The following is a 16,105-nucleotide window of genomic DNA, read 5'->3' as shown; positions in this document are numbered from 1 at the left end:
AGCACCTGCCCTGCGTTGTCACTCACCTGACTTAAGCACCTGCTCTGCCTTGAGCACCTGCCCTCCCTGCCCACCTGCCCTGTCCTGAGCACCTGCCCTTCCCTGAGCACTCACCCTGCCCGCCCACCTGCCCTGCCCTGAGCACCTGCCCTGCCCTGAGCACCTACTTTACACTGAGCACCTGCCCTGCTCTGAGCACCTGCCCTGCCCTGAGCACTCACCCTCCCCTGAGCACCTGCCCTACTCTGAGCACTCACCCCGCCCTGCCCACCTGCCCTGCCCTGAGCACCTGCCCTCCCTGCCCACCTGCCCTGCCCTGAGCACCTGCCCTCCCTGCCCACCTGCCCTGCCCTGAGTACCTGCCCTACCCTGAGCACTCACCCTGCCTTGTCCACCTGCCCTCCCTGAGCACCTGCTCTGCCCTGAGCACTCACCCTGCCCTGCCCACCTGCCCTCCCTGCCCACCTACCCTCCCTGCCCACCTGCCCTGCCCTGAGCACCTACTTTACACTGAGCTCCTGCCCTGCGCTGAGCACCCACTAGCCAAGCATTTCGTTTCAGTCCTAACAAAACCAGAGCCAAAGGGCTCTTTCAGGGTCTTCCCTTACCTGGAGCCGTCTGGTGGAGCCCTCTACGTGGCTGCCTATGCAGGGTCCGTGGGCTGCATGGACAGCGTCTGTCCTAGTGCTTCTGTCTCTGTCATGTGATGTGAGCACATGAGCACTTTGGCCCCACTCCTTGGGGGAGGCAGTGGTCCTTCGGGCTCTCAGGCCCCTCACAGTCTTGCCATCCCCCCCTCCCCCTGGTGTCTGCCTTGCAGGGAGAGGAAGCTGCAGGCCAGAAGGGGCCTGCTCCGCGTCCGCGCCTTCTTCAACGCGCCCGTGGTCATCTTCCACCTCAACATCCTGTCCTACTTTGCCTTCCTGTGCCTCTTCGCCTACGTGCTCATGGTGGACTTCCAGCCCACACCCTCATGGTGCGAGTACCTCATCTACTTCTGGCTCTTCTCCCTGGTGTGTGAGGAGCTGCGGCAGGTGCGCCCCCCCGGCCCCCTTCCCCATATCCCCAGCCCGTGTGGATTGTCCTCTGGTCCCCGCCCCCATCTGGGAGCACCTGGCCCCGGGACCTGCAGCCGGTCACTTCCGTGGGTGGGCCCACAGGCGCCCAGGCGCCGCTGCCAGGGCCCGGGGCGGCCTCAGAACTCCTGGGAGGCTGGTGCGGGAGGCAACGCTGTCCCCCTGGCCTCTCCCAGCTTTCCTCTGGCTGTGCCGCCTCCTGAGGCCAGACCCTCTCCCGGGGACAAAGCCCTGGCCTCAAAGGTGGCAGCCCCAGAATGGGGGTCACGTGTACCCTCCTCCCTGAGTCTGACCATCTCCAGAAGGGACCCGCCCAGCTGCCAGGGTCCAGGGCTGCCACGGTCCCCACCCCTCTTGGGGCTGCCGTGGAAGCAGGGGAACAGGGGTCCGGTGGGAGCTGGCCGGCTGCTGACAGAGAGGACAGTCGGCCCCAAGAACACGGCCATTTGCGAATTGAGCAGGGCGGGCTCAGGGCGGCCTGGCGACACCTCTGCCTGGAGCTCGTCTCCCGCTGCTGCTCCACCTGGGGGCCCAGGGACGGTGGAAGGCTGTGCCCTGCCTGGCTGGCCTCCCTCTCCGGGAAGGAGCGAGTGTTCTCACTGCTCAGGTGACGATGGTGGCGACAGCCAGGCCCCTAACCATGTCCCCTCTCAGCTCTTCTATGACCCCGACGAGTTTGGGCTGACGAAGATGGCACTCCTGTACTTCAGTGACTTCTGGAATAAACTGGACATCGGTGCCATCCTGCTCTTCGTAGCAGGACTGACCTGCAGGTGAGTGGCCTGTCTGCCCTGCACCTCCCCGCCATCTGCGACTGCAGCCCCGAGGGCTCAGGTGCCCCAAACCTGCCTGTTGTGTCTGGTGGGCAGAACCTACCCCGGGACTGCTGGAGGAGTAGAGCAGGAAGGTGCCAGAGCTCCCTGCCCCTCAGATGGCTGAGCATCTGCAGCCCAGTGGCCCCTCCCAGCATCTCCTGCTGTGGCCCCGGCCACTCCGCTGCCCACTGGGGCCACATGCGCCCTTGCCATGGTCCCTTTCTCCAAGGAGCAAGAGGGACCAGCCACACTGCCTCCCAAGAGGACTGCATGGCCTGCCTACCCTGCCCAAGGCTGGCTCCCAGACTTTTCTGGAAAACACACCTCCCCGGAAGCTCTGGTCCATGAGCTCATACCCCATTTTTAGTACTTTGGGGTCCAGAGGCCTCCAGAGCCACATGTGGGCTCGGGCAGGTGAGCAGGCAGCTGGGGGCAGGCTCCGGGAGCGGTGAGCTGAGGGGTCCTTGATTCTGCCTTGGGCAGGCTCATCCCCGGGCTGCTGTACTCTGGGCGCATCATCCTCTCTCTGGACTTCATCATGTTCTGCCTCCGCCTGATGCACATTTTTACCATCAGTAAGACGCTGGGGCCCAAGATAATCATCGTGAAGCGGATGGTAAGGGGATGAGCAGGTCCTGCACCAGCTGCAAGTGAGGTGCCCCAGGGCTTGAGCACACTACTAGGTTCCCATGTCCCTGCTTTGCCCTCGGGCTCCCAACCCCAGCATGCCTGTCTCAGGTCCTTGCCTGTATGTCACCTCTTCCAGGCAGCCTTCCCTAATCTCCACAGCTCGTTCCTTATTGCTGTTACAGCTCCGGTCACTCCTCTCCGTGGGTCACAGTCGCATCCAGCCCCTCGTATGCATTGTGTGGTGCCCAGCACCCTGTTAGGATATGGGGACAGGCCCAGGTCTGTGGGCCCCTGTGTTCCTGCCCTGGGCATCAGCGGCTCCTCCCACCACTGCAGAGCGCACAACCTGGGTGTGGGCGGAGGGGGCACGTGTGGGTGCACGTGGCTGCAGCTGGGGCCCTCCGTCTCTGCAGATGAAGGACGTCTTCTTTTTCCTCTTCCTGTTGGCGGTGTGGGTGGTGTCTTTTGGGGTGGCCAAGCAGGCCATCCTCATCCACAACGAGAGCCGGGTGGACTGGATCTTTCGGGGGGTCATCTACCAGTCGTACCTCACCATCTTCGGGCAGATGCCAGCTTACATTGACGGTAGGACATGGGGTGTTACAGCTCCAGCAGGGGCACCTGCAAAGCTCGCAGAAGGATGGGGACAGGGGGACAAGGGGGGCAGCTCCCCAAGTGCCTGCATGACAGAGAGACAGGTGCGTGTGATGTTCGGTTGAGGGGGTTGGGATCTTCGAAGCCGAAGCCAAGCCATACTGAGATCCCAGGCGGGCCAAGGATGTGGCCTGGGGCTCTGGGGCATCAGTTGGCACCCCTCCCCCACACTGCATGCCTCCCTATCCCTCCTCCTCCTCTGGACGGGGAGAATCCTTTTTGTATATGGAGTTTTTTCTTTTCAACAGCTTCATCGAGATCTAATTCACATACCGTGAAGCTCACCTGTATAAAGTGTGTACTTTAGTGGGTTTTAGTGTATTCAGAGGATCTAATTTTAGAACATTTGCATCACCCACCAAAGACACCCATTAGCAGTCACTCCCCATCCCCCCCAACCATTGGTGACCTCTTATCTACTTTCTGTCTGTTCAATTTGTCTTTGCTGGACATTTCATATAAATCAGATAATGTAATATGTAATCTTTGTTTCTTGTTTTTTCTTAGTGTAACGTTTTCAAGACTCATCCATATGGTAGCCTGCATCAGTATTTAATTCCCTTTTTTTATTACTAAATAATATTCCATCGTATGGATAGATCACATTTAGTTTATGCATTTATAAGTTGGTGAACATGCGTTGTTTCTACTTTTTGGCTGTTATGAATAACATTGCTATGAACAGTTATTTATGTTTTAAAATAAGTTTTTGTGTGGACATATGTTTTCACCTCTCTTGGATATATATCTGGAACTGTAACGTATACCTCTTGGTTTGTATGCTAAGTCTGTGTTTAACTTTTTGAGAACCGGCCAAACTATTTTCTGTGGCAGCTGTCCTGTATTTTATGTCCCCACCAGCAACGTATATGAGGGCCCCAATTCCCACATTCTCTCTGGCTTGTCATTGTCTTTGTTTGCTTTTAGCCATCCCAGTGGGTGTGAAGTGCATTTCATTGTGGCTCTGATTTGCATTTCCCTGATGGTGAATGATGTGGAGCATCTCTTCATGTGCTCCCTGAGCCATTCAGATGTCTTCTCTGGAGAAATGTCTACTCCTCTCATTGGCCCATTTCTCAAGTGGATTATTTTTCTTTCTTACTGAGTTACGAGAATTCTCTACGTATGGACACCAGTTCCTTCTCATCTGTATGATTTACCAATATATTCTTCTGTGGGTCAGCTTGTCACTTTCTTGATCGTGTCCTTCAAAGCACAAAAGTTTTTAGCTTTGATGAAGTCCACCTTATCAGTTGCTTTTATCATTTGTGCTTTGGTGTCATATCTCAGAACCTGATGCCTGACCCAAGGTCATGAAGACTCATGTCTGTGTTGTTATTCCTGAAGTAATAGCTTTTGTTCTTGCTTTTGGCCTTTGAGCTATTTAAACTAATTTTTTATACAGTGTGAGGTAAGGGCCATGCAAATTTCCAGTTGTTCAAGCACCATGTATTGAAAAGACGATTTCTCCCTATTGAATTGTCTTGGCCTCCTTGTCAAAAATCAACTGACCATTAATGGAAGGGTTTATCTATAGACTCTCAACCCTATTCTGTTGATCTGTATGTCTGTTCTTGTGCCAACACCACATGGTCTTGGCAAATGTAACTTCGAAGTAAGTTTCGCAATCAGAGATGCGTGAGTCCTTCAACTTTGTTCTTCTTTTTCAAGATTGCTTTGGCCTCTGGGTTCCTTGGGTCCACATGAATTTTGGATTCAGCTTCTCACTTTCTCCAAAAGGCATCTAGGATTTTGACTGTGAGCATGGGATGGCCTTTCTGCTTCTTTAGATCTTTAATTTCTTTCAACAATATTTTATAATTTTCAGTGTGTAAGTTACACTCCTTTTAAGTTTATTCTTAAGATTTTTATTCTTTTTCATGTTATTGTAAATAGAATTATTTTATTAATTTCATTTTTGGGTTGTTTATTGCTAGTGTGTAGAAATATGCTATATTTGTGTGTTGATCTTGTATCCCGAAACCATGCTGAACGTCTTTATAGCTCTCATAGTTTTTTAGTGGGTTCCTCGGGATTTACTATATACAAGATCATGCCCTCTGCAAATAGAGATGCTTTTACTTGTTCCTTTCCCATCTGATACATTTATTTCTTTTTCTTGCTTCATTATCCTGGCTAGAACTCCTGGTACAACATTGAATAGAAGTGTCCAGAACAAACATTTTTATGTTGTTCCTGATCTTAGAGGGTGAAGCTTTCAGTCTTTCATTAGTAAGTATGATGTTCACTGTGGGGTTTTTTGTAAACGTCCTTCATGAGAGTGAAGAAGCACCTTTCTATCCCTAGTTTCTTGAGTGCTTTTATTATAAAAGCATATATGATTTTGTCAAACACTTTTCCTGCATCTGTTGAAATGTTCACATGACTTTTGTTCTTCATGCTATTAATATGGTGTGTTATATTAATTGATTTCCAGATGTAAAACCAACTCTGCCTTCCTGGGATATATCTCACTCGGTCATGGTGTGTAATTCTTTCTATGTGTTGCTGGATTCAATTTGCTGGCATTTTGGGGAGGGTTTTTGCGTCTATGTTCATAAAGGGCATTGGTCCGTAGTTTTGTTTTTGTCTGGTTTTGGTATCAGGGTGATACTAGCCTCATAGGACGAATTAGCAGTGTTCCCTCCTGCTTTGTACTTTGGAAAAGTTTGTGAAGGATTGGTTTTAATTCTTCAAACATTCAGTAGAATTCACCAGGGAAGCCATCTGGGCCTGAACTCTTCTTTGGGTGAAGTTTTAAATTATTACTTCAATCTTTTTGCCTGTTATAGGTCTGTTTGTATTTCCCATTTCTTCTTCGGTCACTTCTGGTGTTTTGTCTCTTTCTAGGAGTTTGCCCATTTTTCCAAGTCATCTACTTTGTTAGCATACAGTTCTGTAGTATTTCCTTATAGTTCTTTTTATTTTTTAGGGTTGGTAGTAATGTTCTCTCTTTCGTTTATAACTTGAGCAATTTGAACCTTTTTTCCCCTTGATAAGTCTAGGTAAAGGGTTGTGATCTTCTTAATCTTTTCCAGGAAACAGATTTTGGTTTTTATTGATTATTGTTTTTTGTATTCTCTCTGTTATTTATTTGCATTTTGATCTTTCTTCCTTTCTTCCTTTTTGGGTTCAGTTTGCTTTCCCTTTTTTAGTTTACTAAAGTGGAAGGTTATGTTATTGATTTGGGCTCTTTCTTCTCCTTACCAGTGCATGCTCGTTGGGCAGGGAGATTGGCAAAATGGGCGCAGGGCGGTGGGAGGTACAGGCTTCCAGTTTTTAAGAAAATAGTGCATGCTCATTGTTGAAAAACTGTTAAATCCAGAGCAGGTATAAAGAATAATGCTGTGACCCCGCTTCCCGGGTTAGCTGCCGTTAACAGCTGCCAAAGGCTATGCCTCCTTGGGGGTGTTTCGACGCACAGCGGGACGTCTCTTTATGCTTTATTATCTCCTGTACCCTCCGCTTTGCTCCAAATGTGGGACTGCACTTCGGTTTGGACCCCCGCCCCGTTGTGTGGGTCAGCACGTGGCCCATGCCACACGGTTCCCTCCCCTGCCTCCTTCCTCGTTGTGCAAGTTGTTCGTTTCTCGGTTCCAATTCTCTCCCACGGCACTGGGCATCACCCCCCGGGGCTGGCTCTTGCCCGGGGCCCAGGACGTGTCCGGAGGGGTCCCTCCCTCCTCCTGCCCACAGAGGACGCTTGGGTACAGACAGATGCCTCTCTCTGTCTGACGGAGCGAGGGCAGCCAGCTGTGGGGGCGTCCAGGCCCCGGGGTGCTCACTGCCCAAGGGACGCTCATGACTCTGTGTGGCGTCTTTGTTCCCTGCCCCCAGGTGTGAATTTCAGCCTGGACCAGTGCAGCCCCAATGGCACAGACCCCTACAAGCCCAAGTGCCCCGAGAGCGACGCCATCCGGCACGAGCCTGCCTTCCCCGAGTGGCTGACCGTCATCCTGCTCTGCCTTTACCTGCTTTTCACCAACATCCTGCTGCTGAACCTCCTCATTGCCATGTTCAAGTGAGTGCTGCTGGCGTGGGGCCCAGCCAGCGGGGACGGAGCGAGCCTGGGGCCCCAGACGCGAGCTGCCCCGCTCCGCCTGGCGCATGGCCTCCCTCCCTGGTCCCTGCTGTGCGGAGGCTGCCCGCGGGCCGGGGGACTCACGGGGAAGTGAGCCTCCTGGGGGCCCGGGCACAGCCTCATCGGGGCGCAGCTTGGAGTCTCACCCAGGGCTCTCAGAAATACCCAAGCTTTGCTCAGCTTCTGTCCTGGTGGAGAAAACACTACGTCACAGATTGTTTGTGGAAACGAGTAAGATCCAGAGGGTGAAAGCTTTCTGGGCAGAGCTTTCATTTATTTTGTTTTTAAAGATTTTATTTATTTATTTGAGAGAGAGAGAGAGAGCTCAAGCAGGGCGAGGGGCAGGCAGAGGGAAAAGCAGGCTCCCAGGACCCCGGGATCATGACCTGAGCCAGAGGCAGACGCTTCGCCCACTGAGGCACCTGGGCGCCCCCTGTGCAGACCTTTCATTTTGCGAACAAGGGAGCTGGGCTGTGCGGCAAGGGGACCTGGCTCTGCATGTGGAAGAGTGTGTCCCAGCATTTAAGGAAGCGGCTCTTCTGATATGGGATGACCTGTATTCATCCTCCGTGTACAAAGCCCCAATAGGAGCCGAGTGGGTCAGCCGTGCAGGGTCCCTTGTGTTCCTGGTCTGGATGGGTGTCTTTCTCTCTCGGCCCTCGGGGGCCTCTCTACGTCTGGCATTGGGGGGCAGCCCGCCAAGGCCCATCGGCTACACGACAAGTGTACGGAGATGAGCCACGTCCGCCCTTGAAGATCCTGTCCCTTCCGTGTGTCAAATTCACAGATAATCTCTGTTTAGATTTTGTCAAATGCCAGGACCCTGTCCACCTTCCAATAGTCCTCTGCCTTGTTTTGTCCGCTAACAAGTTTTACAACATCTGAAATCCAGGGATCTTCATTCTCACCACGGCTCCCAGGAGCTCAGGCCCCTGAGGCTGGTCTTTGTCTGCGTCAGGAATTGTCCACTGGGGTGCTGTGTGTTTGCTTTCCACGGGCCGCCCCCAGGCCCCCCAGGGGGTGCTGTGGGCGATTCTGGGGGTCCCGCCAGCCCTTCCGTGACCCGCGCCCCTTGCCTCCTGCCAGCTACACGTTCCAGCAGGTCCAGGAGCACACGGACCAGATCTGGAAGTTCCAGCGCCACGACCTAATAGAGGAGTACCACAGCAGGCCCCCCGCGCCGCCCCCCTTCATCCTCCTCAGCCACCTGCACCTGTTCATCAGGAGGGTCATCCTGAAGATACCCGCCAAGAGGCACAAGCAGCTCAGTGAGCCGGCCCTCCCTCCGCGTTCCCCAGACTGTCTCGGGTCCTGGGTGCAGTCGGGCCTGTAGGGAGCGTGGTTGCTCCTTCCAGAATCCTGGAAGCTCCATGGGCCTCCGACCTCCCCCCAGCCCTTTGGGTGGGCTCCCCAGCCCTTCCTCCCCGCCGCGGGCCCTCCCAGTCCCCCCCCCCGCCCCAGTGATCTGGTCCCTCCATCTGCCCCCACCTGCCCCTGCAGAGAGCAAGCTGGAGAAGAACGAGGAGGCCGCCCTTCTGTCCTGGGAGATCTACCTGAAGGAGAACTACCTGCAGAACCAGCAGTACCAGCGGAAGCAGAGGCCTGAACAGCAGATACAAGACATCGGCCATAAGTACGGGAGGCCGGGGCAGCCCGGGGGCGGGGAAACCCCTGCAGGTCCAAGTCACACGGGGCCATAGCCCACCTGGGCCAGGCCCCTGGGGTGGGAAACCTGTGTCCTCCAGCTGACCCATGGCCTTCCCTCTGGGTCCTTAGGAGGACTGGACCCCACGGGGTGGGAGAAGGTCACCTGGGCTGCAGATAGGGCTAAAGGAGGGGTGCTGGCAGGGGAGGCCCACTTGGCCTGGGGGGTGAGCTCAGTGAGCTTATTGGCACACAGCCTTGCTGCAGGTTCTGTGGGGCCGTGGTGGCCGGACCTGGAGCTCAGGCTCACTGAGCATTGTCCCCCTGCCCCCAGTTCCTCCCTCCCGCCTTCTTTCTGGTGTAAGGTCGGGGCTGCTCACCCCCAGCCCTGATGGGTGGAAGGAGTTGGTCCTGCGGTCAGGGTATGCCTTGCCGTGGGCCAGGAGGAGGCAGGGGACACGTGCTCTGTAACTATGTCCTGTCCCTGGTGCGGTCCTGTGGGCCGTGTGTGGAGAAGGACGTCCTGGGGCCTTGAGCATCCAGGGGGTGGGCTCCCTGCAGCCAGGCCGAGCCCGAGCGCACCTCTCCTCAGAGCCGTGCACCTGCCTTGCTGTGTGTCTCTGGGCTCCTCGGTGAACGGAGCTGTGATGACAGCCATCGCCTGGCATGGTTTCCAGAGCACACGGGAGGGAGCGCACGTGTAAGGCAGGAGCACGTCCTGGCTGGGGCACAGGGGACGATGCTGCCCTGCACCGGCCACCTTCCCCCCCGGGTCGGGGGAGGGATCTGAGGCCCCGGGAGGCCACGTGGCGCGCCACGGCCCCACAGCCCTGTGGCTGAGCCACAAAGTGGGGAAGGGGTCTGTTGATGAGGTCTCTGACAAGCTTGTCGTGGTGATGGGAGTCAGAGGGGTCCAAAGACACTCTGTCAGTACCCACGCAGCATATTCACGGGCTGGATGGGGGATGTGGCAGGAAGTGGTTTTGTGGCTTTTGTGGGATTAGGGAACGCGTAGTGAGAGGAAGAATAAACGCCTGGGCCCTCAGTGAGGCGCTTCCCTCCCCTTTCCCTAGAGAACCATTCAAAGTGGGCCACGGGCTCAGCTCAGCGCCCACTGGCCACTGAAGTGGGGGCTAAGTCTCTTACAGGAGAGCGTCCCCTGCAGGTGGGACTGGGCGCCCTACACACAGCCAGACGGGAGAGTCTGGACGATGTTTGGAATTACTTACTGTAAACGGGGCAGACCAAAGCTGCTGAAACTCCCATGTTGTAGCAAAATAGGACCAAACTGAACAGCAGTGCTGCCCCTCCCCCTGCCCAGTGCTGCCCAGAAGCAGCTCGGAGCTTTGTGCTTCGCCTTCTGGAAGCCTGTGGGCCCATCAAGGCAAGGAGCGTCTTGCATACTTGCGTCTCTCCCGTGGGGAGGAGTCAGAATGGCTGTGTGAGGTGGGGGGCAATGCACTTGCTACCAGATCTTCCCCTTCGAGGCAGGAGGCAGTGCTCATTCTGCACAGAAATGTATGTTATAAATACTTTCAGATAGAGGGGAAGAGGCCTGAAGTTAAGGGCAGGAGGGGCCAGGCTGCTGGATCTGGCAGGGACCTCCCCCTGCAGCCTAGCGCCATGTTTCCTCAGCATCCGGGCCCCCGAGCCTGGCCTGGGCTCAGCTGTGTGCTCTTCCAGGGTCAACACCGCGGTGGACCTGCTGGAGATGGAAAGTCTGAAGCGGTCAGGCTCCATGGAGCAGAGACTGTCCTCCCTGGAGGAGCAGGTAGGCACCGGGCCGGGGCCTCCTTTTCTGGGTCATGCCTCCGACAGGCCTGGGCACCGCTCTTTGAGAAGGAGCATGCTGGGGAAATGACCCTGAGAAGGACTTGGGGAATGTTGGGACAACCGTTCCCAACTGGAAGAAGCGCCTTCTTTGTCTTCCAGAAAATTCTGTCAAATACTTTCCCACTGAGCTCGACCCCAGTGCACTGGGAGTTGTCTATACCAGGGGCTGGTCTGAGAGAGCTGCTCTGGTCCCCTTCTCTGGTCTCCTCAGAGCTGTCCTCTGAGATGACCCCTCTGCAGGACTCCACATCCAGACGCTGTGGGAATTACAGACGCCCTGGCCTGCTTTCCCAGGCTGCCTGGGGATCCTGGGAGGGAGGGTCCCAGGGGATGCAAGATGCGTTTGAATGTCGGGAGCAACGTCAGAAAGCAGCGTGTGGACATCTCAGACCAGCCCCCGATGGTTGGAATGTGGGGTCAAGGTTTGGATGCTTCTGCACGCAGGGAGCTTGTTCTTTTGTAAGAGGGAGCTCAAAGGACATTGTCAATAGGCAGTTGGCATTAGGTGAACAGCCCCTGCCCCACTCATCCCCCATCAATGAACATTGATGCTCCCCTACCAGTTGGGCCACATCCACTGGACTCCAAGCCCTGGGCCTGAGACAGGCAGCCCTGAACAGCTTTGCAGGCTAGCTGGGCTCAGGTCTCTGAACATTCATTCACCCACCCATCTATCTATTCATTCATTTATTCATTCATCCATTTATCCATCTATCCTTCCATCCATCTGTCCATCCATCCATTTCCATCCATCCATTCTTCCATCCACCCCTCTGTCCTTCTTTCTGTCCATCCTTCCATCCATCTGTCCTTCCTTCCATCCATCCATCTGTCCATCCATCCATCCCCCATCCATCCATACATACATCCTTCCTTCCATCCTTCCATCCATCCTTCCTTCCATCCATCCATCCTTCCATCCATCCATCCCCCATCCATCCATACATACATCCTTCCTTCCATCCATCCATCCATCCATCCATCCATCCATCCATCCTTCCTTCCATCCTTCCTTCCATCCATCCATCCTTCCATCCATCCATCCCCCATCTATCCATACATACATCCTTCCTTCCATCCATCCATCCATCCATCCATCCTTCCTTCCATTCATCCATCTGTCTATCCTTCCTTCTATCCATCCTTCCTTTCATCCATCTTTTCTTCCATCCATCCCCCATCCATCTGTCATCCATCCCCCATCCATCCATCCATCCATCCCCCATCCATCCATCCATCCTTCCTTCTATCCATCATCCATTCATCCATCCATCCATCCCCCATCCATCCATCCATCCATCCATCCATCCATCCATCCATCCTTCCTTCCATCCATCCATCCATCCATCCATCCATCCATCCATCCATCCATCCTTTCATCCATCCATCCATCTATCCATCCTTCATTTCATGTTTCCCGTGCTCCTCCTCTGTACCACATCCAGGGCTGGCCTGAGGAATGTCAAGGTGAACAGGAATTGTCTTCCCCTCAGAGGTTTCCAGTGTGGGGGGCACAGACATAAATGTCCATTGTCACAGTGTGGTTTAATAAGCACAGCAATGAAGGCATTGATAGGGGCTGGCAGTCAGGGAGGCCTCCAGCCTCCAGGATAAGGAGGGGTGGGCAGGGTGGAGGTTGGGTCCCTGCCCTTCTGTGCCCCTCTTGCTGGGGGCACAGAGGACCTGTGCTTTCTTATGAGAGCCCCTGCCACCCACAGCAGCCTCCCAGCAGGCAGCGCCTGAGCCCCCCAGGCTGGCACTAGACTCTTGCCTCTTCTCAGCTCTGCTGTGTCAGGTGGGGGCAAGCCACCCAGCCACTGTGCTGGGGTGGGGGCTCTGCCGTCAGCCAGCCCCTGCCCAGGGACCGCTGCATGCGGGGGTCTGCCCTAACTGCCTCCTCCCCTGTGGGGCCTCGCCTTGCTGACACCCTGTAACATGGGTGCTGCTGAGCAGCGTCCTCCTGGCCCCTATTCGTCACGTGGCTCCTGCCATCACCTGCAGTTGAGTATGTTTGGTTTCTAGAAGCTTCTTTTCTCTGGGAGGAGCAGGAGCCGTGGGAAGCTCCATGGGTCGTGGTGCCCCACCTTCTCCCTGTGGCTCAGAGCTGTCTTCTGGGGCTTCAGCATGGTCCAGTGGCCTCTGGTGTGTCCAGTTCCAGTGGCCATTGTATCTCTCTGGTGGGCACTGCTGGTGACTAAGGGAAGCAGGGCGGGCTTGGATGCCCGTGGGGTCACTGCAGCGGGATGGGTGCTCCAGCGGTGCCCTCGTGGTTTCAGTGGGGGGGTGGCTGTGCGGTACAGAGGAAGGTGCTGACCACACCTTGTTTGGGATGTGCCTTCCAGGTGGCCCAGATGTCCAGAGCATTGCACTGGATCATGAAGGCGCTGAGGGATGGTGGCTTTGGCTCAGAAGAGGGCCTCCCCACCCTGGGTGAGTGGAGGCCGCGACCACGGCTGGTCTCTACTGGCCTGTGTTCTTTTAAATCTGGGGGTCCATGGGGAGGAGAGGCAGTAAGCGGGGCTCCCCCTCGGCCTGGGGGTGGGCTGACTGAGCTCTTCCTGAGCTCCGAGCGCCCAGAGGGAGCATAGCCTGTCCCAGAGAAGCAGGGGCCCAGCACAGCCGAGCCCCCCACATGACCAGGTGGGGGACTTTGAGAAGAGGCCTGGCCCACGTCCCTGACCTCCTCTTGTGCATCATGACACAAAGGAGGGGCAGCTCCAGAAGGTGCTGGGGGACAGAAAGCAAAGTCTGCGTTTCTAAGTTTGCAGCCAGCCAGGAAGAGGGCATGACTAGCCCTCCTAGGGCATTGCTGGCCCTCCTTAACTGGATGGGCTCTGGGGCAGCCACACAAGGAGGCAGGCGCTGGCTGGGGGCACACTCTCTGACCCCAGATCTCGGTCTTCCCAGAGCCATGGTCCTGGGGCCCTGGGCTGGGGCCCCCTTCGGGGCTGGTGGTGTTCACTCTGGACTCAGGGAGGTGGAGGAGGCTCAGTTTTGGGGAAAGGGCCATAGAGGACGCCCCTGTCCTGTGGGCAGGAGCCTGAGCCGGAGTCCGGCTTTGCCCATGGCTCCTTGTGGCTGTTCCAGCACCCCAGAAGACCTCAGAGGAGCAGGACCATGAGCTGGACGGCAGGCAGAAGGCAGAAGACGTGGGCGACACCCACCACGTGAACGCCCGGCACCTCCTCTACCCCAACTCCCACGTCACGCGTTTCCCCGTGCCCAACGAGAAGGTGCCCTGGGAGGTGAGTGCCAGCCTTGGCCGGAGGCGGCCGGGTTCTGGGGCGGCGGTCCTGCCCTGAGCCCTCTGACACAGCCGGGCCCCAGGTGCACTCGCCTGCTGCAGCCCCCCAGGGACGTGTTGGACACAGGTGGAGACGGAGTCCCGTAGGTACACACAGCTGGGGGTGGTGGAGCTGGGATCTGACCCACACGGGAAGCAGACTGTCCCACTACCTCCGGCCACCTCGCTGGTCCTGGACCCCAGCATCCCGGAGTGGTCAGTGCCCCTATTGTGAGCACCAGCTGGGGGCAGGCATCGAAGGGAGAGGAAGGGCTGACGGCCTCTGCGTGCCCTCCCTGCCCCCACGGGCTTTCTCTCTGGACTTTCCAGGACCTTCCAGGCTGTGGCTTCCATTCTTTCTCCCCAGTCCCTGCCAGCTGGAGTCTTCCTCACTCCTGCAGTCCAGCCTGGACCCCTCCCCCATCCCCTAGACCAGCAGTGCCGTTGCCGCCCCCTTGGCTGGGTCCCCAGTGGGGGGTGCACCCCGCAGGCCTGCCTGAGCCCAGAGCTACCACGTGCACTTTGGGGATGGTCTCGGGGTCCTTGGCTATGAGCACTTTGACGAGGAGGAGCCGCCGTTGGTCATCCTGGGTGCCCTAGCCGTAGTCTGGGGTAACTGTCTGAGGGGAGAACCGCCGTGTTTGTGCAGACGGAGTTTCTCATCTATGACCCACCCTTTTACACGGATGACAGGAAGGACAAGGCCTTGGTGGACCCCGTGGGAAAGTGAGTGTGTGCATCCCTGCCCCCGGCAGGAGGGTGGGCGAGGGACCTGCCGGGCGCTCCCAGGTGACCGCCAGCATCGGCTCAGGGTGAGGGTCTGCTTCCTGCCTGGACGGGGTGCCCGCTCTCCCCAAGGGCTGGGACGAGCTGGGAGGCGCGTGGCTGTGGGCACCTGCGGTCGTGGGCTCTCTGACTGCCCAGCCCAGGGCACCACCCTCTCTTACCGGGGACGTGACTCTCCGCTTGCTCCCAGCGCCCTGGAAGCCTTGGCCAGCATCAGCTACAACACCGTGGACGGGCCCATAGACCGGCGGAGCTACCACGGGCTCTACGTGGTTCAGGACGGGCTCCCTCTGTGAGTGCGGCTGCCCGCCATCCCGCATCACCCCGACCCTGTGGGGGGCCTTTGGAGGCTTGCTTCTGGGCTCAGCTGTCCTGTCTTGGCAAACTAGTCATTTTTCTGGTAAAAATGAACAAAACACAGAAGAAAGGACAGATTGACATAAAACGTTTCCTTGGCACCTGGACGAGGCTCCCTCTCTGCCCCTCCCGGGGCTCACCCCACTGACCTTGAGTGCTTTGCCTTCAGCCCTGAGTAACCTCGGGGACTTCCAGTCTTCCCCGTAAAATGGGGGTGACCGTCCCGCCATCTCCATGGATTTCTGAGAAAGAGCAGACTTCCCCTGAGAGGGTTCTGGCCGCAGGGGAGCAGCTGAGGGGCAGTGGGGTCGCGTCAGGGGATGACGGTGTTTCCAGTGTCTGTTCTGTGCGGGGACGGGCACTCTGTATGTCCGAGTCCAGCTGTCGAGTGACCGGTGACATCATGCCCGGCAGTCCTTGGGGATCACCTCCGTGTGTCAGCCTGGGGGTCTGGAGTTGAAGGAGCCTCCTCTGGGCGGGGTCGCTGGGGAGGAGGCAGCTCCAGGGGCTGGAGGATGAGGAAGGAGCCATCAGAATTAGGGGAGGGACAACAGTTGCTGGGATACCGTGAGCCCCGTGGAGCGGACGGGCCCCGGGGTGGCTTGAGAGAGCTGGCAGGGGCAGGGCTTTCAGGAATGTCCTGGAACAAGAGTGGGCCACTGTGTCCGGTGGTGGTGGGAGACGGGCCCCCGCTGCCGAGACAGGAGGCCATGCGGGGCCGTGGCACAGGGAGAGAGCAGGCTGGCATGTCACAGAGGGACCCGCGTGCATGAGGCCTTCGGGTGCGGACGTGTGTTGTGTGGCGTGATGAGCTAGGCACGTGCTCTCAGGGGGGCGCGGTGTCCACTCCAGCAGTGGGGCTGGATGTTGCTTTTCCAACCAACTCCAAGGTGACCTGAAGCTCCTGCCTCATCCCTTGGAGGCCCTCAGGGACATGTGTCCCCAG

At 56.8% G+C, this 16,105-nt stretch overlaps 1 protein-coding gene across 1 annotated transcript in view; it reads left to right on the top strand.

The window, feature by feature from the left end:
* TRPM2 (transient receptor potential cation channel subfamily M member 2) overlaps positions 1-16,105 on the top strand; it is a 57,144-nt gene that overhangs the window by 34,245 nt on the left and 6,794 nt on the right. The window contains exons 16-27 of the mRNA XM_045902362.3: positions 821-1,034; positions 1,731-1,849; positions 2,375-2,507; positions 2,935-3,106; positions 7,013-7,196; positions 8,343-8,524; positions 8,757-8,889; positions 10,584-10,671; positions 13,076-13,163; positions 13,821-13,978; positions 14,666-14,742; positions 14,993-15,094. Of these exons, the coding sequence (XP_045758318.2) occupies positions 821-1,034; positions 1,731-1,849; positions 2,375-2,507; positions 2,935-3,106; positions 7,013-7,196; positions 8,343-8,524; positions 8,757-8,889; positions 10,584-10,671; positions 13,076-13,163; positions 13,821-13,978; positions 14,666-14,742; positions 14,993-15,094 (1,650 nt within the window). The remainder of the gene's footprint in view (positions 1-820; positions 1,035-1,730; positions 1,850-2,374; positions 2,508-2,934; positions 3,107-7,012; positions 7,197-8,342; positions 8,525-8,756; positions 8,890-10,583; positions 10,672-13,075; positions 13,164-13,820; positions 13,979-14,665; positions 14,743-14,992; positions 15,095-16,105) is intronic.

Source organism: Mirounga angustirostris, unplaced genomic scaffold (assembly GCF_029215605.1).
Source record: "Mirounga angustirostris isolate CCGP_5_RB_7025 unplaced genomic scaffold, mMirAng1.0.hap1 SCAF_1, whole genome shotgun sequence".
NCBI lineage: Eukaryota > Metazoa > Chordata > Mammalia > Carnivora > Phocidae > Mirounga > Mirounga angustirostris.
Note: the sequence above shows the minus strand (reverse complement) of the source record. Positions and strands in the feature narration are given on the sequence as shown.